The sequence below is a fragment of the Garra rufa genome, chromosome 2 (assembly GCF_049309525.1).
Source record: "Garra rufa chromosome 2, GarRuf1.0, whole genome shotgun sequence".
Classification (NCBI taxonomy): Eukaryota; Metazoa; Chordata; class Actinopteri; order Cypriniformes; family Cyprinidae; genus Garra; species Garra rufa.
Genome location: NC_133362.1, coordinates 15,632,362 through 15,658,136, shown reverse-complemented (window position 1 = coordinate 15,658,136; position 25,775 = coordinate 15,632,362). Strand labels below are relative to the sequence as shown.

The following is a 25,775-nucleotide window of genomic DNA, read 5'->3' as shown; positions in this document are numbered from 1 at the left end:
CACGTGCAAAATGTCCTGTACGTACAAAGATTTTTGGCAGTTGTTGTGTCTGAGAAGGAAAAGAATTCATGAAATTTGACAGATGTAGTCACTGAATGCATTTTGTGCCAAAACAATGATAATTGATCCTCGGTTTAGCCCACATAGACTTCTGTTGTGCTCACTGTGTGAAGAGTTTTGCAAAAGTGACCCAAGTATTGAGAAATGTGTCCTAGCGTCTGTAAAAAACTGTAAGAGACTTGTGTGATGTCAGTCACAGCAGTTAGCAGGATCACTTTTTGCTTTATGTTCTTAATGTTAGATAAATGTGTGTGAATTTCATGTAATAAGAATATTACATTTGGTAATAAATAATTTTTTAATGTTTCATGATTTCAGTAAACAGTCATGACCTAAATTTTCAGGCCTGGATAATAAATTGCATAGTTTCTAATCTCAGGATGGGTCCAAAAAACTTAACGTGTTTACAGGCTAAACAAAGAGAGATACAAGATCTCTGGTTTAGCTATTGTGTTTCCATATTCAAGCAGATTAAATGTTGGTCTGTTCCTTACCCAAAGGCTATTACATGGCTTCATTAGACTTGGTAAAATAATAATATTTTTTATAATAGCCTATTTTAACGGTATTTTTAGTTTAGAGAAACAGATTTCCATTTGAGTTCCACATGGGTTTGGAATTACATTTTTATTTTTATTTCAGTATTTTTTGATACTAGGGGTTCCCCTAATCTCGCGTTTTTTCGAGTATCCACGTGACTCCTCCAGTCACGTGACCTACAGCTGTCTCAACGTCACTACAGTCGTCGGTCTGGATAATTCCACATGAGCGAAAAATGGCGTTCACATTCGCGGCCTTTTGTTATATGCTGGCGCTACTGCTGACGGCGGCGCTTATCTTCTTCGCTATTTGGCATGTAAGTATTTTGATTAAACTCCAACCGAACTGGTGAGACTTTGAGCACACAGATAGTCGGCGGATAGTGACATTAGACAGACACACAGCAGAGTGCGAGACAAACGCGAATGAATGGCACGACACAAGCTGGTGACACCCATTATTATTATTATCATCATCACCGCTATTCTTCCGTTAAACCATTTAACGGGCTCTTCGGTGTATTTAACTGTATTGTTGATAGAGTTAGCCATATTTAATTCACGCTGTGTTTAGCATTTGTCATCTGTTAGTAGTGACCACGGGCGGATGGGGCGCGCTCCCGTTTAGCTTTCGTTCATGTGTTTATAGATCAGTGGTAAATCACAACGGCTACAAATGAGCAGCATAGACGTAAATAAATAACAAAAACCAAATGCTGTTTAGTCTTTTATACATGAACCTCTCAGTATAGAGTCACTGGGTCTGTCTGCATCATGTGGGTCTTTGCATGTTAGATGTAGACAGAACTGTGATGTTTTATGTTTAAATTGGAGTCACATTTTGAGTTATATGCGAACAGAATAGCACTGTTTAGATCTCTTAAACAGATTCATTGTGTGCCTGATGCCATTAACCTATTTTAGAGATACAGCATCACATTTCAGCCCTAATGCATTTAAATGCAGACAAATGTCACAACAGTGATGGGAATATTGATTTCCACTCTTATTTTTCTCCAAGATCAAAGGGAAATGGTTGAATTTCATATTTAACAATATCACTTATGGTAATAAATTAGATTTTAGTATTTATGACTAATGAATTTATGACTAATAATTAGTAAATAATTATAATCCGAATGATTCAGGCGTAATGGACACTACATATGTTCTGAATTTGGGATGGGTTGAAAAGACACAAAGAGAAATGTATAAAGATCTCTGGTGTTTCTGTATTAAAGCAGTTTAAATTTAAATCACCTGCATCACAAATCTCAGAAAATATTAAGCACTTCAAGCTTTTTACATTTAATTAATTCACTCAGAACAAAAATACACTACCGGTCAAAGGTTTTAATATTTTTAATGTTTTGTTTTTTTAAGGAAGTCTCTTCTGCTCACCAAGCCTGCATTTATTTGATCCGAAGTACAGCAAAAGCTGATTTTTACTATTTAAAGTAACTGCTTTCTATTTGAATATATTCAAAAATATAATTTTTATTTAGAAATTAATACTATTTAACAAGGATGTTTTAAATGGATCACAAGTGATGATAAAGACATTTATAATGTTACAAAAGATTTCTATTTCATATAAATGCTGTCCTTCTGAACTTTCAATTCATCAAAAAAACCTGAAAAAAAATTACACTCAACATTGTAATAAAAATAAATGTTTTTGAGCAGCAAATCAGAATATTAGAATGATTTTTGAAGGATCATGTGACTGGAGTAATTATATTAAAAATTCAGCTTTGAAATCACAGGAACAAATTACTTTTTAAAATATATTCAAATAGAAAGCAATTAATTTAAAAATGAAAAAAAAAGAAAGAAGTGACTTCTTTAAAAAAAAAAAAAAAAACAACAACTGAAGAATAATATATTCCTGACAAATGTAGGAAGTGATTGCATATTTATCATATTGATCATGCTTTTGTTTCCCTTTTTTTTTTTTTAGATAATTGCATTTGATGAGCTGAAGACCGACTATAAGAATCCTATAGACCAATGTAACACATTAAACCCGGTAAGTGAGAGGTTTTTAGAGAGATGGCGTGTGATGCATGCACTCCTGTTTCTTCTCTTCTATCTCAACACTGTTCTGCTAATTGATGAAATCATCTGCAGTGAATGTTGCTTTCCAACACTAACACTACTTTGGTTAGATTTTTCTGATTTGCATCTTGTGTCTTATTTTCTTAATATTTGCTTTTTACCCTTTTTCTCTGATTGGCTCAAAGACAGTTGACAGGGTGAAAAAAATTAAAAGGGTCAGGCTTGCTCTGAAGGTTGGTACCAGAATTTAGCTCAAGATCAGTAACAGTCTCTCTGTGTGCACGAGCGGAGTGTTTACAAATGTCTTTTCAGTTAACTAACACCTCACAAATGTACAAACAAGCCAAGCAGAGAGACAGGACCTGGATTACGCCAACTAGACAGCTTGATTCCAGAAGTTGTCTTTGTTGCAAACTCCATCGCATCTGTCGAATGAACAAAACCCAGATTGCCCCTTTAGGGTTGCTCACGTTTTAGTCCGTTACTGTGGGTTTTGAGTACAGGCACAGTTACACAGGTGTTTGGTTGAGTGTAGGAAAGACAGTGGTTTACAGGGAAAAGTGTTAACTGAAAAGACTTGCAAATGCTCAGAACATGCATGTGCCGTTCTGTCCTTTCCTCCGTTTGCTCTTTACCCAGAGCGACTAACTCCATTTACGTCTCGCTTAGAAAGTGTATTTCTAAAATTGGCTCTGCTGTAAAACAATTGCACCATTAAGATCATGCAGAAGAAGTGCCCTTGTGTGATGGATGAGATTAATGATAAAGAGAAAGAAGCGTGGGTGTAGTATCTTCGGTGCACTTGAATTTAGATTTAAGCAATAGTATCTATTAGAAAGGGGTATTTCTGGTTGGATGTGTCCGATCATTCAGTAAATGCTTAATGAATTTTGAGGCCATTTTACATATTTACGTTCTTCATAATCGCCATTGACAGTTCAAACTTAGATTTTTTTTTACAATGTGTTTGTGTTGGGCAAAAGCAGAATACACACTTTCTCTCTTTTTGCATGGCCTTCATGTGTCGTGTCTACATTTACCGGTTATAATTAGGCATGGCAGGGGCAGCCTGGGGTCCTTGTAGCTGCTCCCTCCCTCAGCATGGCTGCTGTTTTCACTCTGCCTGGCATTGTATCCCTGTGAAAAAACACGATCCTGCCTCTGTTCCCATATCTTTGTTTGTGGGCCGGGGGAAGGGGAAGTAGATAATGTCGGCTCATCAGTTTTTTTGCAGTAATTTGCTAATGGCCAGAGGTTCTATTTGCCTAATAAAAGAAATTCAACACTCTATATTCAACTAAATCGAAAGCAGATGGGGTACAGTATGCTCTTTACAAACCTCAACAGCTTTAGGATATGATAGATGCCCTGTTACAGAGGTTATTGAACAGAGATGATTGACAGGAGGGAAATCCTCTGGATAGTTTGAATTTTGAAATGAATGATGTCACAAATTCTTAAATGGAACAAACATCCTGATTCTAAATTTGAATTCTTCACATCCTATTTAAATGTGCAAATTTGGAGAAATTTAGCATTACATTACTTTCTCACCAATGGATCCTCTGTGGTGAATGGGTGCCGTCAGAATGAGTCTAAACAGCTGATCAAAGCAACATCATAATCTACTAGTAATTCACACAACTCAGTCCAACAATTAAAGCTGGGTGTTTGTAATACATTTATAATTTCTCAAATTTTAAAATTCATCCATGTTGTATGACCTAAGAGTGAGGAGATTTACATTTCTGGCTGAACTGTTTCTTTAAATAATAATAATTTCTGACAATTATTCTTAGCAGATCCTGCTTTTTTGAGGTTTAGAGAGATTTAGATGTACTTAAACAGATTAATAAGTACTAGACCTCATGGGATTGAGATAATATAAGTGATTACACCTGATTGGCTAGACTTGGGGTACAGGCTTCAGGCGCAATAGAACTCTAGTCTCTGAGATGGATTGGTGTATATGTGTCTGTCGTCTGACCATGTGTTATTTGGCTTTCTCAGCTCGTCTTGCCGGAGTACCTCATCCATGTGTTCTTCTGCGTAATGTTCCTGTGTGCTGCAGAATGGCTGACGCTTGGACTCAACATGCCGCTGCTGGCCTATCACGTCTGGAGGTGGGTGAGGCCCTCTGCCCTAAATGAATCACACAGAAACACACATTTCATATTTGTTGGCTGTATATCAAACACCTCAGCAACTGTGTCATGGTAGTTTCTCAAAAGTTAATAAGTTATTAGTCAACATTGTGTCTTGCTCAAAGTGCAATGTCGAATGTGTGTGTTTGTGTGCAGGTATATGAGCCGCCCAGTGATGAGTGGACCTGGATTGTATGACCCCACTACAATAATGAACGCAGATATTCTGGCATACTGTCAGAAGGAGGGCTGGTGCAAACTTGCGTTCTACCTCCTCTCATTCTTCTACTATCTTTACGGGTATGTAGAGTTTAAAAATAAATAATAAACAATTTCCATTTTAATCTTGTATACACTTTCATTCAAAAGTTTGGGGTCAGTAGGTTTGTTTTTCCCTTAAAAAAATATTACTTTTATTCAGCAAGGATAGAATAAATTGATCAAACGTGGCAGTGAAAACATTTATAGCGTTACAAAAGATTTGGTTCAAATACAAGTTCAAATTCATTTAAACTTTGTTCATTTAAAGGATCTAAACAATCACTGTATCACACAACAATTTTAAGCAGCAACTATTTTTATCATTGAAAATAAGTTAGTGTTTCTTGATAATCAAATGAGCATATCACAAGTAAATGTGACTTATCTCAGAACAGATCATTTATGACTTACATCTCGCAATTCTGAGAGCAGCCCTTTTTCTCCTCAGATTTAGATTTTCTCACAATTGTTTATATCCCACAATTCTGGGAAAAAAGTTAGAATTGCGAGAAATAAAGTCAGAAATGCCAGATGTAAACACCTAATTAAATTATATATATATATATATATATATATATATATATATATATATATATACATATATACATATATACATATATACACACATACACACTTGATATAAAAAAAAGATATAAACTTGCAATTGCGGGAAAATAAATTCTGAATTGCCAGTTTATATCTCTCAATTCTGACTTTATTTATCACTATTTTAAGTTTATATTCCACAATTGAGAAAAAAAGTTAGAATCGTGAGATAAGCTTGCAATTGTAAGAATAGAATTGCAAGATATAAATTCGCAATTGAGAGAATTCGGAATTGCCCGTTTATATTTCACAATTCTGACTTTATTCCTCGCTATTTTGAGTTTATATCCCACAATTCTGAGAATAATATCAGAATTGTGAGATATAAATGGGCAGTTCTGTGAGTCTATATACATTTAATTTATATATATTTATATATACACCCAAACATATAAATTTGCAATTGCGAGAAAAAAAGTAAAAAAATTGCCAGTTTATATCTCTCAATTTGTACTTTATTTTTCACTATTTTTAGTTTATATCCCACAATTAAAAAGTTAGAATAGTGAGATATAAGCTTGCAATTGCAAGAAAAAAGTCAGAATTTATAAAATCAGAATTGTAAGAAACTCATTTGCGAGAAATAAAGTCTGAATTGCGAGATGTAAACCGCAGTTGCACGGGGAAAAAGTCAGAATTGCAAGATATAAACTTGCAATTGCGAGAAATAAAGTTATAATTTTAAGATATAAACTTGCAATTGCGAGAAATAAAGTTATAATTTTAAGATATAAACTGGCAATTCTGACTTTATTTCTCGCAATTCAAGTTTATATCCCACAATTCTGAGAAAAATTTTTGAATTGTGAGAAAAAGTCAAAATTGGCAAGATGTAAACATCCAATTTCAAGAAATAAAGTCAGAACTGCCAGTTTATATCTTGCAATTCTGACTCTATTTTGAGTTCATATCCCATAACTCTGAGAAAAAAAGGTTAGAATTGTGAGAAATAAACTGCCAGTTCTGACTACCTCAATATTCTGACTTCATTTCTTGCAGTTGCGAGTTTATATCCCACAATTCTGAGAAAAAAAAGTCCAAATCTGTGTTGTTTCATCTAAAACCCTAAAGCTTATGTTTCTCTCTGGTGTTTGTATTTCAGGATGATCTATGTTTTGGTGAGCTCCTAAACTGGATACAGCTGGAAAACACATATTGAAGCGTTTGAGATGCTGATTTTAAAACCCAAATGGAGCTGAATTTGGACTCGGCCATCTCTCTCAGTTCTGCTTGGCTGTTTCAAATGGACATTGACTTTATTTACTCCTCATTGGCCAAGAACGATCCAGGAATGCAAGCAGCCTGCACAACTCCAGAACCACACATGCAAAAATAAATGATTACCAACTCTTCAGTACAACCTCTTTAGACTTACACACACACACGCTGCACCAATGCCAAAGCACTTCACACACTGAAAGCATCAGTAGATGAGATGAAACCGTTTACACTGACCAGATCGTGTCCAAAGCAGAGGCACAAGGGCTTGAACACTATACCACTGAGGGATATGTGCAAAGATTTTACTCTTGTGTTTTCAAACTGTGGGACAAAATAAAGATCTTGATTGTAGCATTTTTACAGACTTATTTTATCTTAAATGTATTACTGCCTTGTGGCTCAGTCAGTTCTTTAATTTGTCCTTCAGGGTCGTGTGCTGCTTTGGTGGTTCATGATTTTGCAAGTCCGTGTTTTTGAGCTCATGCGGGTGGTCTGCTTCATGTCGACGGCTCTGGCTCTTATCAGATGAATGCTCCATTTCAAGTGTGTTAAAACCACTGTTTACTGTCTTGCTGGTAGCAAATGGAACCGATGCTTTCAGTGTGTTGAAGGCTTTATTTCGCTCATACACCCTGGAAATACTCCACATGTAACTTTTTGCTTTTAAATTTATTTTTGTGTGCATTTTGTATTTCTACGTGTAATTGTTTTCTGATTTTGTTTTGCCTCCGTTATGTTTGTGTGAGATGGAGATGAGTGTGGACTATTTTGAAAATTTCAGTTTGTTGTTGGCATGATCTTAGTGTCCCATGATACCATTTTTTTTAATAGCCTGTCAGTAATCGCAAAGAGAGGCTTCAGTCCTGAGGTAATGCTGTAAAGTCTGCATCTGGATTAAAAGCAGAGCTGTGTGGAAGGATTCACTGATCACCACCACACTGACAGGTGTTCATAATCGCCAAGCCGGCCCACCGAGGTGATATTCAGAATAATAGGTTATATTTGATTTTCCCTGTGATTGTTTGTTTTTAGATTTTTTTTTTCTGTTTGCTTTTTCCCCCCGTGTGTGTGAATCCAGCTTGATGTGTGTTTGAATGTTATAAAGTCTTGCAAGAGCTGTAGTAATTTGTGATTTTTATTTAGTTTTTCTTTTTGGCTTGTAATATTGCTTTAAAGTTCCAAATAAAGCCCCCATAGACAAAACATGACAAATGCTCATGGCCTATTTTATGATGACATTTTGTGTAAACTTAAGTTTATTCCATTTGGCAAAAGGATTGATGGTTAAAAAACAGGTTTGGGTTAAACTGAAAGAATAGTACAAAAGTTCTCATTTTATTATAAATTATATTTTTTAGAATTTTCTGGCATGTAATAATTATGTTACTTTATACCGTATACATAAAAAAAAAACTCAAGATTGAATTCATTTCAACTTGTAAATATGAACTGCATATATTTTTAGTTTTAAAAAATATTTTTGAGCTGTTGATGTGACATGGCTTTTTTATTCTGTCACAAGATAAAAATGAATATAATTATTAGTGTCGTTATTTAAAATGCAGTAAATTGTTAAACATTTCTTTGTCCTACATGTCAAATCTCAAAACTGTCCTATGGTGTGACTGTCTGAAGCATGTATCAATAAATTACAACTTTTATAAAGTAAAAAGAAAAGCATAAAAATGTTAATAACTCCAGTATAATTCTACAAGTGTCTAGTTTAGTAAATGGAAAGCATTATTTTCATTCATATATTAGGAGCAGAGGAAATTTAAACAATTTTTCTCTGAAAAGCATGTGGTGTGACACTATATCACAATGTCTTTATTTTAAATTTATTAGTTTAAAGACGCTATTAATGGTCATTTTACTAAAGCCCCCTGTCAAGCCCATGATCTCAGAATTGTTCAAATATTTAACTTTTTTGGAAACACTACAAAAGTGTTAAGTTTTGTTGTCCTTTGGTAAAACACCCCTAAATTATCATTTTTTTTATTATTAAAAACTGTATGTTGAACTACATAATCATGGAGAATTATGCAAATGTGTCTTGATAACTGCTAATGACAGGTGACTTTCTCCTTGGATGTTCAAAATTATATAGAAATACTAATAACTACCATTTCTGTCCTTTAGTGTGACGTAATGTCGTAAAGAACCACAGACACGTTTTTATCCCAAAATATCGAAAAAATAAATAAATAAAAAGAGTTAAGTATTGTAATAGGGGAGGTTTAAATGTCACTCATTCTAAATTTGTATTTGTATGACAGTAAAGTTTGTAAAGGTAAAGTCATGGAGGAAATATGATGTTAATAATAATTTCATATTAACACTATGAAAATAAGTGTCTAACAATGGAGATAAATCTCTCTCATGCTATTTGTCTATTATTAAGAGCTGGTTATAATGGTTATGTCACACCATAGCACAAATTTATGGTAAAGTTCAGTAAAAATGTAAAATAATAATAACAAAAATGAAAGAATTAACGACGTTAGTGACCCTTTATATTTTCTAAAATAAATTAGACTTCACACTGCATAAATACATGCATTTTTTCAAAAATGGTAATTTGTCTACTACCCAGTTACTTTGAAAAACAGTGATATTGTTTTGCACAAAGCTTTATTAGTCATACTTTATTTTCATGTAGCGAACTTATGTTGAAATATATCCAACTTGTTTTTCCTGTAAGAGTGGACACAGCGATTTGTAAATTTAATGTGCATGGCTTCTGGTTTTATCCTTGTCCAGCTATTTTTAGCTGTACAAAATAGCTTGTTTTGCTGCTTGATATTGGAAATTGGTGTCTTACCATATTATTTTAATGTATTATCTTAATTATGAAAACACTAGTTTGTAATGCAAACAGTTTACCTTTTTACTGCATATTGCTATTCTCTAATTAACCAGAAGTCTCGCCCATATGCTTACTTCCACGTTTTTTCTTCATTCAGTATAACAAAATTGCAATTATTTGTATGATTAGTATTTCTCTGTTTAAATTAAAGGTTTGGATCTTGTTACCTGGGTTAACTTGATAGGTAATTGTTGCAAAACATAGATAATATTATTTAGATATCCTGACTGATAGATAGAAAAGAATCGCCAAGAATTATTGCCAACAGCTGCATAATGACTTAACTCACCATCCAAATTATCTCACTTCTCATAAGCAACATAATGGTCTCCCAGACACAAAAATAAACACTGCTATTAATTTGACCAACTGGTCAGCATTAATGCAGACAACATTTTGTTTCTAGTTTAGGCACTAGGCCATTACTGAGAAATACTGTTGATATTAGAAACCGACGCCCAAACAAACACACCTCCCTTCATTTATCCGCCCCCCTAATTCACACGGCTGGCTCATTAAGACAGCGTCGTCAGCCTAAATTAATGTTTTAATTACCAATTACCATTACACCCATAACTGTCTCAACAGCACTATAGCTAATATATCACAACAGTATGTATTGTTTTTGTGAAATGTAGCAAAACCAATGTTACTCACGTATCGAAACAAACAAATCAACCTCGGCGTCAGTTTTCGACTTCCCGCTCTCTAACGTCTCTCCTACGCTTTTCGTATTTTAACGCGGTTCCTAGAGTTTGCCTAATTCTAAGCCTCCTTTTTCCACTGAACTCTGACTCTTTTCTCTTGGTAATGTCTCAGCCATCTCTTTCTCTAGTCTAGTCAAATCTACCGCTTGCTCTAGCTCCAGCCTCCAGGGTTGCCAGATTTTCACAGCAAAACAGCGGACCAATTGCTAAACAGCTTGATTGACAGGTGATCTGACCAATCATAACGCCGAAACCGCCATTTTGTCCGACAAACAAATTCAGATCACAAATACTAGTTTCCTAATCGGAAATTGGACATGAACGGCCTCTCAAGTGTTATTTACTACTGGGAAATTTGGATGTGACATTACAGTGAAACAAAACATAAATGTGACTAGAATTGCCATCCCTGTTTTGAGTAACTATGGCAGGAGTTATTCACCAAATATTAAAATTGCTCAGCCTTCATAATTAATTAGTATTTTGACTGAACATATTTTTGTACAAAGGGGGCATTTTGCCCCAGCAGTGGGGTAAAATGCCCCCTTTCTTACCAACCAGTTTGCTTCATAGATCAACAGCAAAATGAACAGACTATAGTTTTTAATCTCTAAAAGTAAAAGGCAAGTAATGTATCAACATGTAGGCTATATATATTAATATTTATTTGAGGAATGTCCAAAATATCCAAATTTTTTAACATTTATATCTATAAAGAGAAACTAGTGATCTATCACGAATTGAATTTAAAAAAAAAAGTTTTGAAGCTTAGACCTTGTATTTATCACTGTGTGAGAACAGCATTGTTTGTCAGACATAGCAACAGTAACTACGGGGGGCAGGTTTTTTGCAAAGGGACAATTTCGTTTCGGCAGGTAAAATACACTTTTTTGGTGGGGCCCCCCGGGAAAAAATTCGCATTCCAGGGGCTAAATATCACATTGTTGGGGTCGCTTCAACCCTTGGACATTAAAACAACATGTGGCAACATTGTTAAAACAGCCCACTCCGCAAGAAAAAGGCAGACTTGGCAACAAATGCTGATTGGCTACAAGAGTGTTGTGGTGCTAGTTCTGATTGGTTTAATCCACTTTATTTTCCTCCTATTTACATAGCCAGGACTTTGCACAAACACAATTTGTTTTAGCACACACAGAACAGACAGATAGCAAATATTCACACAATTTTGTTTTGTTTGGGTGTTAATTACAATTTTCAACATTGTTTCTGGGAAATCACTTCCTGTACCTTTAAGACTCACTTACTGGACAAGACTCATTTAATTGCAAAGTTAAAGTTATATATTAAGCACAATATCACTAGATCGACCTATAAAAATACAGAATTTTTAAAGTGCCATCAGAAAAGAAACAAATGCATTCATAATCAAAGTAGAGAAAATCCACAGAGCAAGTAATTTGTCTTTTGGATCTGGATGTCAGGTTGATCATCTGGACACTGATCTCTCTGAAAGACGCTCTTTGGTTTCTTGATATGCTTCAAACTTCTCCCGAAACTCATGAAGGAAGTTGTATTGCTATTAGGAGACAAATGAGAAGGCATCATTATTAACAGATTAGCTGTCCGGTTAGAGGAAATGGTGCATTTAGGTTTCTGGATGTTGCCTCTTACCTTGACAGTCTGAATGGCTCCACCTCCTCTCAGCTCCCTCAGGATCTCCAGAGCAGCACTGGGTGTCATGGAGACAGACAGCTGCAGCAGCAAACATGCAGCAACTGTGACATTGCAGCATAGGTTAAACTCTTAATCACACACACACACGGGACTAACATTAATCATAACACTGAAACCTGTTTGAGCATTTAATACTTACTTAACCCTGAGCGTCCCAGGCCTCCATAACAACTGTAGAGGAATAAAACCACACAATTAAAATCTGATGTTATATATATCTTCTGCTCACCAATCCTGCATTTATTTGATCCAAAGTACAGTAAAAAAAAAAAAAAAAAAAAAAAAAAAAAAATTTTAAAACATTTTTACTATTTAAAATAACTATTTATATTTTAAAATGCAATTTATTCCTGTAATTAAAGCTAAACTTTCAGCATCATTACTCCAGTCTTCAGTGTCACATGATCCTTCAGAAATCAGTTAAATATGCTGATTTGCTGTTGGGGGATTAAAGAAAGTAATACTTGTATTTAGTAAGGATGCTTTACAATTGCAGGGGTTAAAGTAAATAAAAATGTGCTCCATTTTTTTTTCTCTGACAACGCTAATGTGACATTGACGTATGGGTGTCAATCATTCTGTGTTGCAAGGACCCGCCCTTCTCTGCTTCTGATAGGCTTGTAACGTTAGTTAAAGCTGCATTCCTCTCATATGATTGGTAGGTGAAATAAATTGTCTCGAAAATATTAAACCACATGCGCAGGCTCTAAAATATATATATTTTTTTCCCTCACGGCCGCACGCCGGAGATCCGGCACAGTGCCGGAATACTTTAAGCCCTGCAATTGATCAAAAATGATGATAAAGACATTTATAATGTTACAAAAGATTTCTATTTCAGATAAATGCTGTTCTTCTGAACTTTCTATTTATCAAAAAACCTGAGAAAGTTCTACTTAGCTGTTTTCAACAATGTTTTTGAGCAGCAAATCAGAATAGAATGATTGCTGAAGGATCATGTGACACTGAAGACTGGAGTAATGATGCTACACATTCAGCTTTGAAATCACAGGAATAAATTACATTTTAAAATATATTCAAATAGAAAACAGTTATTTTAAATAGTAAAAATATTTCAAAATTTGACTGTTTTTGCTGTACTTTCGATCAAATGCAGGCTTGGTGAGCAGAAGACACGTTCAAAAAACATCAAAAATCTTACTGTTCAAAAACTTTTGACTGGTAGTGTATTTTCTGTCACGTTTGACATTAATTCAGTGCATCACTGCTGAAAATGTATTGTGTTAATGTGTTAACATTTATTTACATTTTTAATGTTTTATTTTAAATAAATTACAAAAATATATTTGTTAAAAATGGTTCCGTTAAATTTGTTATAAAGGTAAACTGATCACATTTCTTTAGCTTATGAAAAATGCCCTTAAAGTAACTGAGTGTGTTCTTACTGTATGACAGTCCTGCGTTGATTCTGCAGGCAGTCCTGCAGTTCTTCCAGAATGCAGCTGCATTGAGAAAGCTCTGGAGCGCAGCCGTCTGGGAAGGGGAGGTAGTGCACTCGGAGTCCATTCTGAGAATAAACCTCTAACAGACATGGCACCCTGTAGCGCACCAGCTCTCCTCTGGTACAAAACACAAACACGTCCTCCACACCCTGATCACACATCTCAGCTACACACAAACACACACAGCAGATTAATCAGTCAGGACATCAAGTGGTGAACCAAAACAGTGTAAAAAATATATATTGTACTGAAGGAAACAAAAATATCCTTAAAACATCCAAATGCTAAAATGTATTAATAGAACTACAAACAGGCCCTGCTAAATGCAAAAACAACATGGCATAGACTGAATAGGAAAATTAACCTGGTTTGTTCAAACATTTTTGGCACAAACCATACTTATGCAAATAAACTCATATTTAAAGTTGACATGAAATGGAAATTGTGATATTTTCTTGCCTATTGTGATTTATATTCAAACAAAACAGCTTCTTGATCATGAAAAACAAAAACAAATTTCGTCCGTTTGTTGTCATTTGTTTACTGCTGCAATATGTATTAAAATTAATGAAGAATTGTCCTTTTTTGATTTCATGAGTCTGGGTGTTTTTTTTTTTTTTGAGGATCAGAGGATGCCAAAGCACTTCTCAATGTCTGAATCCTACTAATTTGACAACCTTTAACTAACTGACAAGTATTTGTGCCTACATACCATGGATTTTCATTTGTTTTGTTTTGGCCTCACCTTCGGTCGAGAACCACCGGTTTAGACCATTACTGTGTGTGAACTGTATGTGTGCATGTCAGCTACACTCACCAACATCTTTCTGCAGATTTCTTCTGGTTTCTTTGTATTTGCATCCTGAAATGAGAAATTGGGTCTTCATGATTAAAATAAAAACAACATGTTATGGCTTATTATGGCGATTATTCAGGGTAAACCATGACACTGTATTTCATTTACACACAAGTAGCTCATGAACCAGTGTTTTCAGTTTGGTTTAAATTAGTATTAGTATTGTAATTTTTATTTTATCAACAAAATTGTGCAGGTCTAGCAGAAAATGTTTATTGAAGGGATAGTTCACCCTCAAATTAAAATTGCCCCATGATTTACTCTTTTTCAAGCCATCCTAGGTATATATGACTTTCTTTCAGATGAATACAATCAAAAGGTATTTCAAAAAAATGTCCAGGCTTTATAAAGACAGTGAATGGTGGTTGAGATTTTAAAAAGTGCATCCATCCATCCATCATAAAAAGTGCTCCACATGGCTCCAGGGGTTTAATAATATCCATATTTAAAACTTTATAAAATGTGACCCTGGACCACAAAACCAGTCTTAAGTCGCTGGGGTATATTTGTAGCAATAGCCAAAAATACATTGTATGGGTCAAAATTATAGATTTTTCTTTTATGTCAAAAATCATTAGGAAATTAAGTAAAGATCATGTTCCATGAAGATTTTTTGTAAAATTCCTACTGTAAACCTATCAAAATGTAATTTTTGATTAGTAATATGCATTGCTAAGAACTTAATTTGGACAACTTTAAAGGTGATTTTCTCAGTATTTTGATTTTTTGCACCCTTAGATTCCAGATTTTTAAATAGATGTATCTCGGCTAAATATTGCCCTATCCTAACAAACCATACATCAATAGAAAGCTTATTTATTGAGCTTTCATATGATTTATATATCTCAGTTTTGTAAAATTTAACCTTATGACTGGTTTTGTGGTCCAGGGTCACAAATGTAATCTCTAGCTCCTGTGAACTGTTGTATGCGTGTTCACGAGAGAGTGGCGTCCCAGCCACGTAAGATGTAGGCGTAGCGTAAGCTCTGGTGAGAATACTGTAATCTCTTGAGAACCTAGTTTTTTTTTTAAAGCAAAGGAAAACCAGTCTCCTCTTGGCTTATATCGAAATACTTCAACATTTTTCTTTACAAATTCTCATTTTGTACTTCTAATTTGTGAATGGTTTTGCTCTCTCCTCTGCGCTTCCACATTCATCACTTCTTTCTGGAGCTTACACTACATTAAGTCCTTCAGCATCTGCTGGAACACCACTCTCTCATGAACCCACATATAACGTTAGATTACGATTTATAAAGCTTTCAATATGGATATTTTTCACAAACCCATCAATTCATTTAAGAAGGCCTTTATTAACTCCCTGAGCTGTGTGGAGTACTTTTTATGATGTATTTATGCACTTTACGGCTCTTTAAAATCTCAACACCCATTCACTGCCATTATAAAGCTTGGAAGAGCCAGTACATTTCTTAAATATAACTCTGATGGTATTCATCTGAAAGAAGAAAGTCATATATACCTAGGATGGCTTGAGGGTGAGTAAATCATGGGGGTAGTTTTCATTTTTGGGTGAACTATCCCTTTAATATTTATGAAATCAACACACAAAGCAAAAAGAGCCATAATTAATTCATTAATTTTACCAGGTAAGGAACAAATGCCAAGGGACTGGGAACACTCCACCACTGACAGAGACAACCTGGCAAAACACACACCACAAATCACTCTCAATCTATGAAAATTCCTTCAGCTTTTGAGTATGTATATGTATGTTTTTCTCACCATGAGATCTGAAAAGGTGTTGCTTCCACTTCACCAAAGTCCTCTTCGTCAGATGAATCAAACTCACTTGTCCTCATTGCCCCAGTCTACCATACACACAAGTGTAATGACACCAAGATCATTAATCAACCCAGACACTGACACATGAGAGCTGAAATGTGAAACTAATATCCAAACATTAGCTTCTTCTGATGGCTTTGCTTATCACGTGAAAAATTTAGATTTCAATGTAAATTTATGAGAAATAAAAGTATAATATGCTATGAGACATTATTAGCAGGTGCATATATATTCTCGTTTGCATAACTAACTCTATTTACGCACTCGACACCTCGAAATTATTCAAACGAAGCTTTAAAATGCTACATAGAAACATAAAGTTTGTAAGCAACAGAGAGAATCAACAACCGAACTCACCGACACACCGCTTCACAATGCGCATGCGCAGCTATTTTAAAACATACTTAAAGGACTCGTCCAATCATATCGAACATGTTCGAAAACCACACCTCTGTTTGTAGAAGACACGCCCTCTGCGCAGTTTCGCTTAATCTGAGAATTACATATTAATGAGACGTAAGCTCCTACAGTTTTCAGCTTTTTCCGAGTGGGCTACTACTACAATGTACGCATTTATTCTTTTTCAGAGATGTAATCAAACAGACAATATCTGGGCTATTAAATAAAATATTGTGACTCAAGTTAAAATAATTATCTTGATACATTACCTCTGATATTTGAGTGTAAGTCAAACGGAGCTCTAATCAGCCGAAAAACTGCTCTTTTGCTGACTGTGCGCAGTCCGTGTTCTGTTCCTCCTCTGCTCCCGCAGTCAAACAGACGCAGTGCACGACACCAGATAGACCGGACACCGGGACACGAGAGCTCAGGGATAACGTTAGACACTGAACTACAAAAACATGAGGTCGTCACTATGTCAAAGAAATGGAATAACATTCAAACTTAAAAAGAAATCTTGAAGATTTTCTTTCTGGTAAGTCAGCACGCTGCATATACGGTCTATATATATATATATATATATATATATATATATATATATATATATATATATATATATGAATTTCTTACTATTAGTATTAATATTAATAATACTTGCCTTAGTTTGCCTTAGCATTATTAAAAGTGTGTTGTTGAATAGGCTACTGCATTTTTATTTACTTTTGTGTAATGATGCGTCGTTAGTTAGCCTACATGTGTAATACAAGACTGTATTAGGAAAATATAAGATTATAAAAATACTTATGAGAAAATAGAAAGAAAATATTTATAAATCTTTTTTCACTGTCTGGTGTAGGGTGGAGCTCTTTGGCAGGTATCTTTTCCCCCACCTGGGATTCGCTGACAGGGCGACCAGCTCTAGGTAAAAGCGCCTTGGTTTCAGTCTCACAACCCATTCTGTAGTAATGACTAATTTGCTTAATGGACACGTTGATCATGGTTTACTATTCTTCAGAGGGGTATTTCATAAAACAAGTTTACCAAATAAACCAGGTTTATTTAAGTCAGTCTGACTTACTGTCACTTGATTTGCCTTAAATAAGCCTGGCTTATATGGTAAACTTGTTTTATGAAACACCCCCTTAGGTGACTAACCTCTTAAAAATGTGTATAAGATGATGCAGTTTACTCTTTTTGTAGTGACTAGCTTGTTGGCAGGGTTGGGTAGATTACTTACAAATTGTAATCCGTAACTGATTCCAAATTACATGACAAAAATTGTAATTAGTAATGTAATCCATTACACATTTTAGGTAATCGGATTACTTTTAGATTACTTTTGATGTTTCTCGTTTATCACATTGATTTCAATTGGATAATCTTGTACCATATTGATATAAAAATAGAAATCAGTAAAAAAAATATTTTCCATTTGTTGTTATTAGCAACATGGAGTGCATTATATAGAGTACCGGCCAACGATTAATCCCGATTATTCATATCCAAAATAAAAGTCTTGTTTATATAATATTGTATTTATTATAATATTTATTATGTATATATTAAAAGAGCTTGGTGATTATGTAATCAGATTCCAAAAATTAAGTATTTGTAATTAGATTAAATGACATTTTAAAATACTCGTAATCAGACTACAGTTACTTTTTAATGGATTACATGATTACATATTATTGAAACAATAGCAATAAATTATTAATAATTTATTGATTCTCTCTAATTCCTTTTTTTCAGCTTTTAAATTTTATTTTCTAAAATAGCCTACTGCTTATACACATTTAGAAAGTCTTCCATGTTTTGTAGACATTCACACAAAGATCAGTCATAGTCAGGTGACGACACTGCATTTGACCATTGATTTACAAAAATAATTTCAGGTTTATGAAGTGTTTTAAAATTGCAACAAGTACTGCTGCTGAACACTGATTTTTATTTTAATTGGTCATTTAACCAATTATTTCTGTCTTAGAAGGCTTTTGTCTTTTAAACACAAACTTATTTGCTATCTGATCCTCTTTCGCATATTTGCTTGAAGTACCCCTGAGATATCAAATAAATATTTTAATAATTAAATATCACATTTGCATGTTCATTGGTTCTCTGATGTTGGTTATGGTCACGTGACATGCAGGTAAACAAATAAAATATTTCGTTTTTTTAGTACGTTTTTATTATTTTGATTGATTTTAAAATTATTTATTTTTGTTTACTATTTTTTATGATTTAATTGATTATTGGCTTTTCATTAAACTCGTTTAATGAACTTCATGTTGTTAATAACAACAAATGGAATATATTTTCTTACTCTTTGTATTTTTTATATCAATATGGTACAAGATTATCCTATTTGTATCAATGTGATAAACTAATTAGGTCAAAAGTAATCTAAAAAAAGTAGTCTGATTACATTACCTAAAATATGTAATGTAATGGATTACATTATTAACTACAGTTTTTGTCATGTAATTAGGAAACAGTAACGGATTACAATTTGTAGGTAATTTACCCATCTCTCTATATAAAGACACACACATACAGTATATATTTTGAAAATATTTACATGTATATTTTTACTTTTATATAATACACAAATATATTTAATATATAAACATAGCATATTTTTCTTAAATATATACATGCATGCGTATGTATTTATATATACATTATAAATGTACACAAAACTTTTATTTTGGATGCGATTAAACACAATTAATCATTGCCCTGCCCTAACTATATTACATCAAGGTTTCCAAAACTGGGGTTTATGAAGAAACTTTTAATGAAACGTTTAATAATTAAAAAAATAAAAAAATAAATAAAACACTTACAAAAAAAAGATATATTTTTTTTTTTTTTTACCTGCATGTCAAGTGACCATAACCAATGTTAGAGAAACATGAACAATGTGATCCATAATTATTAAAATATTTATTAGAAAATATCAGGGGTACTTAAAGTAAATATGTTAGGTAAACGAGGACCAGATCACAAAACAAGTTTGTGAAATTGTGCATTTTAATGTGTTTGAAAGACAAAAGCCTTCCAAGGACATATAAATACATGGTAAAAACAATACGAAAAAGTGGAATTAGGGAGAATCAATAAATTATATATAATTTATTGCTATTGTGTAAATATTATGTAATCGTGTCCGTGAAAAAGAAACTATAGTCCGATTAGGAGCATGCCTTTTCAAGCGTCAAGACATAAAAACTGAACTGTTGTGCATCTTACTACACCTACATAATTCTCAGCGGTCATCTGCAAAATAAAGCCTCTCCACAGAGAATGCTTACGAACCTTTGAGACGAACCTTTGTGTGTTGAATGATGTTTGTGTATCCTCACACAGAAAATGAAATCTCATGAGGGAGAACTGGAGAGAGAGATCTCTAAGGTAACAAACAAACACACACACACACACACACACACACACACACACACACACACACACACACACACACACACACACACACACACACACACACACACACACACACACTGACTTTCTTCAACAGGTTTAAAAAGTTTGAATGTTTAAAAGTCTGTTAAAAAGACTTTTTGGGTTAGTGTGTATAATTACTTGTGATTACAAAGGCCTGAACAGTCGTGGGTTTTTAAACAAGTTTTTAAATAATGGAAATTTCTAGCTATACTCTAAAATGTTACACTAATTAGAAATTGTTCTTTGTCAGTGCATGATTTAAAATCTACATTGACTATTCATTCTTACTTGATGTCTTGTGTTCAGGTTCAGGGCATGGTGTGTGAGTTGCGGGCAGGGTTTTCTCGTGCGCTGCTGGAGCTGAATCAGATTCAGCAGGGAGACACTGAGCTGCAGAGCCAGCTGGAGGACACAAGACATGGCTGCAACAAGCGCGCCCTTCACCTAGAGAGTCTGGTGCTGTCCCTCAAGGTGAGATCAGACACCTGTCTTGTAAATCTGTTCTGTATGTGTCTGTCCAAGTTATGTTTTCATGTGTGTCTCTTTAGGAGGAGCTGGAGGAAGTACGTTGTCAGTTTCGTCAACTCTGTGAAACACAAGAGAGAAAACCACCAGAGAATCCAGAAGGAGAAAGGTAAACACACACAAACACACACACATGCTGACATGCACAAATTTGCATTTGAAATATGACTAACTGTGTTACAGTGCGAGTGCTGATGCGTTTATGTGTGAATGCAGTAATGGATTGGATGACAGTAATGCTGGACAGAGTAATGGTGCGGCAGAGGCTCCTCCCCTTTCACCTGTGAGCGGAGATTTCTTCATACACTGTTACCTGCAGGGATTAAAGGTGTGGCAATGGGCCAGACAGAATATAGGTGAGCTTTCATTTAATGGGTAAAAAAACGTTAAAAACATAAAAAATTAAGAGGGACAGTTAAACCTTCAGGTCCCACAAATTCTTTGGTTTTTGAACATTTTTGTGTATTTGAACCCTTTCCAACAACGACTGTATGATTTTGAGATACATCTTTTCACACTGAGGACAACTGAGGGACTCATATGCAACTATTACAGAAGGTTCAAACGCTTACTGATGCTTCAGAAGAAGAAACGAAGAGCCGGTAAATGGAACTTATTTTATCTTCTGGAAAACATGTAAGTAGCTTCTGAAGGCAGTACGAAATAATAATAATAATAAAAAAATGATATTTAGGCAAAATAAGAAAAATATACACATCTTCATTCTGTTCAAAAGTTTACACCCCTGGCTCGTAATGCATGTTTTTTTTCCTTCTGAAGCATCAGTGAGCTTTTGAACCTTCTGTAATAGTTGCATATGTCCTCAGTGTGAAAAGATGGATCCCAAAATCATACAGTCATTGTTAGAAAGGGTTCAAATACACAAAAAAGCTGAAAAATCTAAGAATTTGTGGGACCTGAAGGACTTTTCTGAAGAACAGCAGACAGTTTAACTATTCAGGACAAAGGCACTCATAAACAACTATCACTAAACTAAAAAACACAGCTGTGGATCATTCATAGCAACACAGTATTGAGAATCAAGTGTATGTAAACTTTTGAACTGGGTCATTTTTATAAATTTAACTATTATTTTCTCTTGTGGACTATATGTAAACATCTTTTATGTGAAATATCTTATTCAGGACAGTACTAAATAAAAAAAATAACATGCATTTTGTGTAATCCCTCTTATTTTGGTAAAATAATGAACATTTTGCAGATTCTGAAAGGTGTTTGTAAACTTTTGACTTCAACTGTATAAAATAAAATGTTGCATAATAAATAATAAATGGTAGGAATTAAATGAGGAAAAGTAAATATGAATAATCCTCCTGTTTCAGGTGCAGATTCTCTTTCCTCCCATGTAACGCACAGCTGCCTACGACGGGGTAAATAATCTGTTCTCCTAGCCTTTTAACTGCTCAGTATTCACATGTGGATCCTCATGTCTCTCTGTGTCTTTGTGTCAGGCAGGAGGCGGGGTGTGGTGGAGATGCTGTTGCAGTCTGAACGCGATTATGTGTCTAGTTTGAATCAGCTCTATGAGAAATACAAATCTGCTGAGCAAAAGTAGAGAACTGCAAACATTATCACTATTTCATGCAATCTCTTTATCGCCGACTGTACTATGCACTATAACAATTGTCTTTGTGTTTTTCTGAGACAGTGTGGCGTTTGTAAAGCATATTGATCAGATGCTACAGCGCCACCTGCTGTTCCGCAACACCCTAGAGGAACGACTGACCACGGATGAGAGAAGCTGTGCTGCTGGGGATGCTTTCCTCAATCTCACTGGACAGAACAATGTAATACCATTTACTACCACTAATGTTTTCTCTTATTAATTTGATCAAAAGTGACAATAAAGACATTTACATTGTTACAAAAATATAATATAGAATGTTTTTTTGAACATTCTATTAATCAAACAACTGTTTTCAACATTCTTAAGCAGCAAATCAGCATATTAGAATGATTTCTGAAGGATCATGTGACACTAAAGAATGGAGTAATGATGCTGAAAATTCAGCTTTGATCACAGGAATAAATTACATTTTAAAATGTATTAAAATATAAAACAGTTCTTTTAAATTGTATCAATATGATGTTAATATAATATTACTGTTTTTAAAAGGTTTATTGTTGTCCTTTTGCAGAAGACTTTCTCTGATGCCTATCTCGGATACGCTGCCAGTCTGGGAAATATCCTGAAAACAGAGATCGGCACAACTTTACCCAACAGCAGTCCACAAAACACACAGGCAAATTTTCTTGTTTCATGTTATGATAGATGCCTAAGCACACAGTAATGACTTTTTTGTGTTTAGCTCAGCAGTAGTATATATATTATATATATATGTGCATGTACAAATCTATTGATTTTTACTTTTGCAAAATATTGGTTTCATGTGCTTATGTTTTTCTGCTAGGAGGAGAAAGAGAGCTTCAGACTGCTTTCACTACTATTCGCTCCTGTTTCACGCATCCACACATACCTGAACATCATACAGGTGAGTCGCATACTGTTTCTGCCACTAAATTTAAAAAAAATATTATTGCGACTTTATCTCACAGTTCAGATTTTTTTTCTCTGAATTGTGTGATAAATTCGCAATTATGACTTTTTCTCAGAACTGTTAAGATATAAACTTGCATTTGCTAGTTATAAAGTCAGAATCGCAAAATATAAATTCACAATTCTGACTTTTTCTCACAATTTTGACTTTTCTTGCAAATGCAGGTTTGTATCCTGCAATTCTGACTTGTGTGATACAAACTCGCAATTCTGACTTTTTTGAGTCCAGTGGAGGGGGAGAACAAGACTGGGGGGGGGGGGGGGGGACTGATATGTTTTAAGAATTGCGAGTTTATATCCCACAATTCTGACTTAACTCACAATTGCGTGTTATCAAGTCAGAACTGTGTGATATAATCGCAATTATAAGAAAAAAAGTCACAATTGTGAGATATAAACTTGCAAGAAAAAGACAAAATTGTGGGCTTATTTATCAGAATTGCGAGTTTATGTCTTTACAACTTGCAATTCTAAGAAAAAACTCAGAATTGCATGTTTTTGTCTCACAATTCTGAGAAAAAAAGTCAATATGCAAGAAATAAACTTACAATTGTGAGAAAAAGTCACACTACCTTTATTTTTTATTCATTGGCATAAACAGGCTTCTATACATACTTGCAGAATAAACTTGATATAAATGAATGAAAAATATGTTAACAGTAACACACACATTGCTTGTTACTTTGATCTGTAAAGGTGTAAATCCTTTTGTTGAGACTATTCTAGATGCATGAACTTAATAGCCTTAATAGTGAACATGCCTTAATACTGATGTGTTTGTTTTATGTACAGCAGAGATTTTCACAGGAAAAAAAGAGTGATTGTAAACTCTGGGTCTGGCAATCTATAATCATTGGATCATATGAACATTATAATCATACAGAAAATAATTTAAAAACATTTTGTAAACATTTAGTAATAAAACAATCTGATTTACGCAATGATAAAACAGCTGATATTAGTTTCAGATCTCATATACAATTGAGGTCAAAAGTTTACATATACCCTGCAGAATCTGCAAATTGTTAATTATTTTACCAAAATAAAATGGATCATACACAATGCATGTTATTTTTTATTTAGTACTGACCTGAATAAGATATTTTACATAAAAGACATTTACATATAGTCCACAAGAGAAAATAGCGCTGATAGTGCGGAGCTGGCTCTGTCTGATCGCCGCTTCATTCCACTTTGCACGTATTTTTTCATCGTGAAGAGTCGCATGATAACTTGCATCATCACTACAACACTGCCTTTATGGTTCTGGCTTTTGTTCACACAGCGCTCGTTTCCGTAATTTTCCAGAATCAGCGCGCATTGTGAAAGGGGCTTTACTAAAACAACAGTTATGTAGCTTACTGCATTCGGTGTTTGAAAAAGAAAAAACATTAATGATCATTCTGAAATATCCTGTTGAGTATCAGCAGGCTAGGCTCTCTCTATGGCTCTGGGCTCGGCTAAAGCGTACATGACCGGCTGCGCGTCACTCAGAAAACAACAGGCCAATCAGAAGAGAGGCTCATGAATATTAATTAGATGGGCCAAAATCGACCTGTTTTTGACAGAGCTCCTAAAAAAGGAGCTGTAAAAATATATTGAGATGGATTTTGGCACTTATACCGCAAATATATATTCTTAAGGAGATCAACAACTAAAATAAACCTCCAGAAATGTGTACAATATGGGACCTTTAAAAAGTACTATATACATTGTATTTGTTGAGCTTCCACTGTCAGTATATTACTGCAAACTGTTTTTTAGTAGTTTTTTTTACTAAGTGAGAGACGAGTCAATCATTTTCTATGGGGATCGACAGCATGACATAGACACAGTCAACAGAGTTCAAGAATGGTCAGTTTCAGTCACTGCTGAAATGTATAACCCGACTCAGTTAAACAGCTGATGTTGTGTTGAATTTAGGTCAAGATACTTTTGAACCTCTAAACATAAAATTATGGAAAACGTGAGGCTGGACGTGACACTGGGGTTGTAGACCACGAGTCGGCAATGAATGCTACAGCACAGTCGAGCAGGGTCCAGATGGCATTACCGCATTGCTGAACTCATGCCACCATAGGTCTGCTTTGCACACTGCTGCACTACTGTCTGCACTAAGTAGTGCAAGTTCAAGTAGTCCAAGCAGTTCAGCACATGTATCTTCCTAAAAATGCAGTCTGATATTTTATAATTGATTTTAATTTTCATTATTGCTACAAAAACCTGCATCTTTTCTACTCTACGTCCTAATTCCACCAGGCTCTGTTACGCAGTTCTGGCGCTGGACATGCCGACTGGTGTTCACTACAGGAGAGCGAGCGGGTGCTGTGGGACCTCTGCACAAGCTGTCACATGACCTTAGCGAAGGCGGGGCCATGCGAAGAGGGGGTGGGGTCTGAACAAGGGTCAGTCTTATTATTTAGTTTGTCTGTCTGTCACGTAAAGCTTCAGGAAGTGTGAATTTTACTGTTGTACTATTCTGTTTGAAATGAAACTGGCTTTTGTGGCAGGTGGTTGATGCTAATTTTAGTG

The 25,775-nt window shown here is 34.6% G+C and overlaps 3 protein-coding genes across 5 annotated transcripts in view; 2 read left to right on the top strand and 1 right to left on the bottom strand.

The window, feature by feature from the left end:
• Positions 1–787: 787 nt before the first annotated feature.
• cnih1 (cornichon family member 1) lies at positions 788–8,101 on the top strand. The gene is made up of 5 exons (XM_073834903.1): positions 788–916; positions 2,560–2,628; positions 4,668–4,780; positions 4,958–5,101; positions 6,771–8,101. Exons 1-5 carry the CDS (start codon positions 836–838, stop codon positions 6,796–6,798), a joined length of 435 nt encoding a protein of 144 aa, XP_073691004.1. The 5' UTR covers positions 788–835; the 3' UTR covers positions 6,799–8,101.
• A 3,261-nt stretch (positions 8,102–11,362) lies between these two features.
• Positions 11,363–17,062, bottom strand: cdkn3 (cyclin dependent kinase inhibitor 3). The gene is made up of 8 exons (XM_073833753.1): positions 16,948–17,062; positions 16,220–16,305; positions 16,081–16,136; positions 14,438–14,482; positions 13,564–13,786; positions 12,297–12,328; positions 12,095–12,198; positions 11,363–11,999 (listed from the first exon to the last, which is right to left on the bottom strand). Exons 2-8 carry the CDS (start codon positions 16,294–16,296, stop codon positions 11,910–11,912), a joined length of 627 nt encoding a protein of 208 aa, XP_073689854.1. The 5' UTR covers positions 16,297–16,305; positions 16,948–17,062; the 3' UTR covers positions 11,363–11,909.
• Positions 17,063–17,073: 11 nt separating this feature from the next.
• Positions 17,074–25,775, top strand: part of LOC141325205 (uncharacterized) — a 14,382-nt gene continuing 5,680 nt past the window's right edge. The window contains exons 1-12 of one of the 3 annotated variants that reach the window (XM_073833751.1): positions 17,074–17,213; positions 17,535–17,600; positions 20,048–20,092; positions 20,447–20,611; positions 20,689–20,774; positions 20,882–21,021; positions 22,009–22,056; positions 22,138–22,237; positions 22,335–22,473; positions 22,825–22,929; positions 23,098–23,178; positions 25,503–25,648. In XM_073833751.1, coding sequence (XP_073689852.1) covers positions 20,051–20,092; positions 20,447–20,611; positions 20,689–20,774; positions 20,882–21,021; positions 22,009–22,056; positions 22,138–22,237; positions 22,335–22,473; positions 22,825–22,929; positions 23,098–23,178; positions 25,503–25,648 — 1,052 coding nt within the window. In that variant the 5' untranslated portion in view covers positions 17,074–17,213; positions 17,535–17,600; positions 20,048–20,050. Of the gene's footprint in view, positions 17,214–17,534; positions 17,601–20,047; positions 20,093–20,446; positions 20,612–20,688; positions 20,775–20,848; positions 21,022–22,008; positions 22,057–22,137; positions 22,238–22,334; positions 22,474–22,824; positions 22,930–23,097; positions 23,179–25,502; positions 25,649–25,775 lie in introns of all 3 variants that reach the window. The other 2 variants (XM_073833750.1, XM_073833752.1) reach the window with 2 other exon arrangements.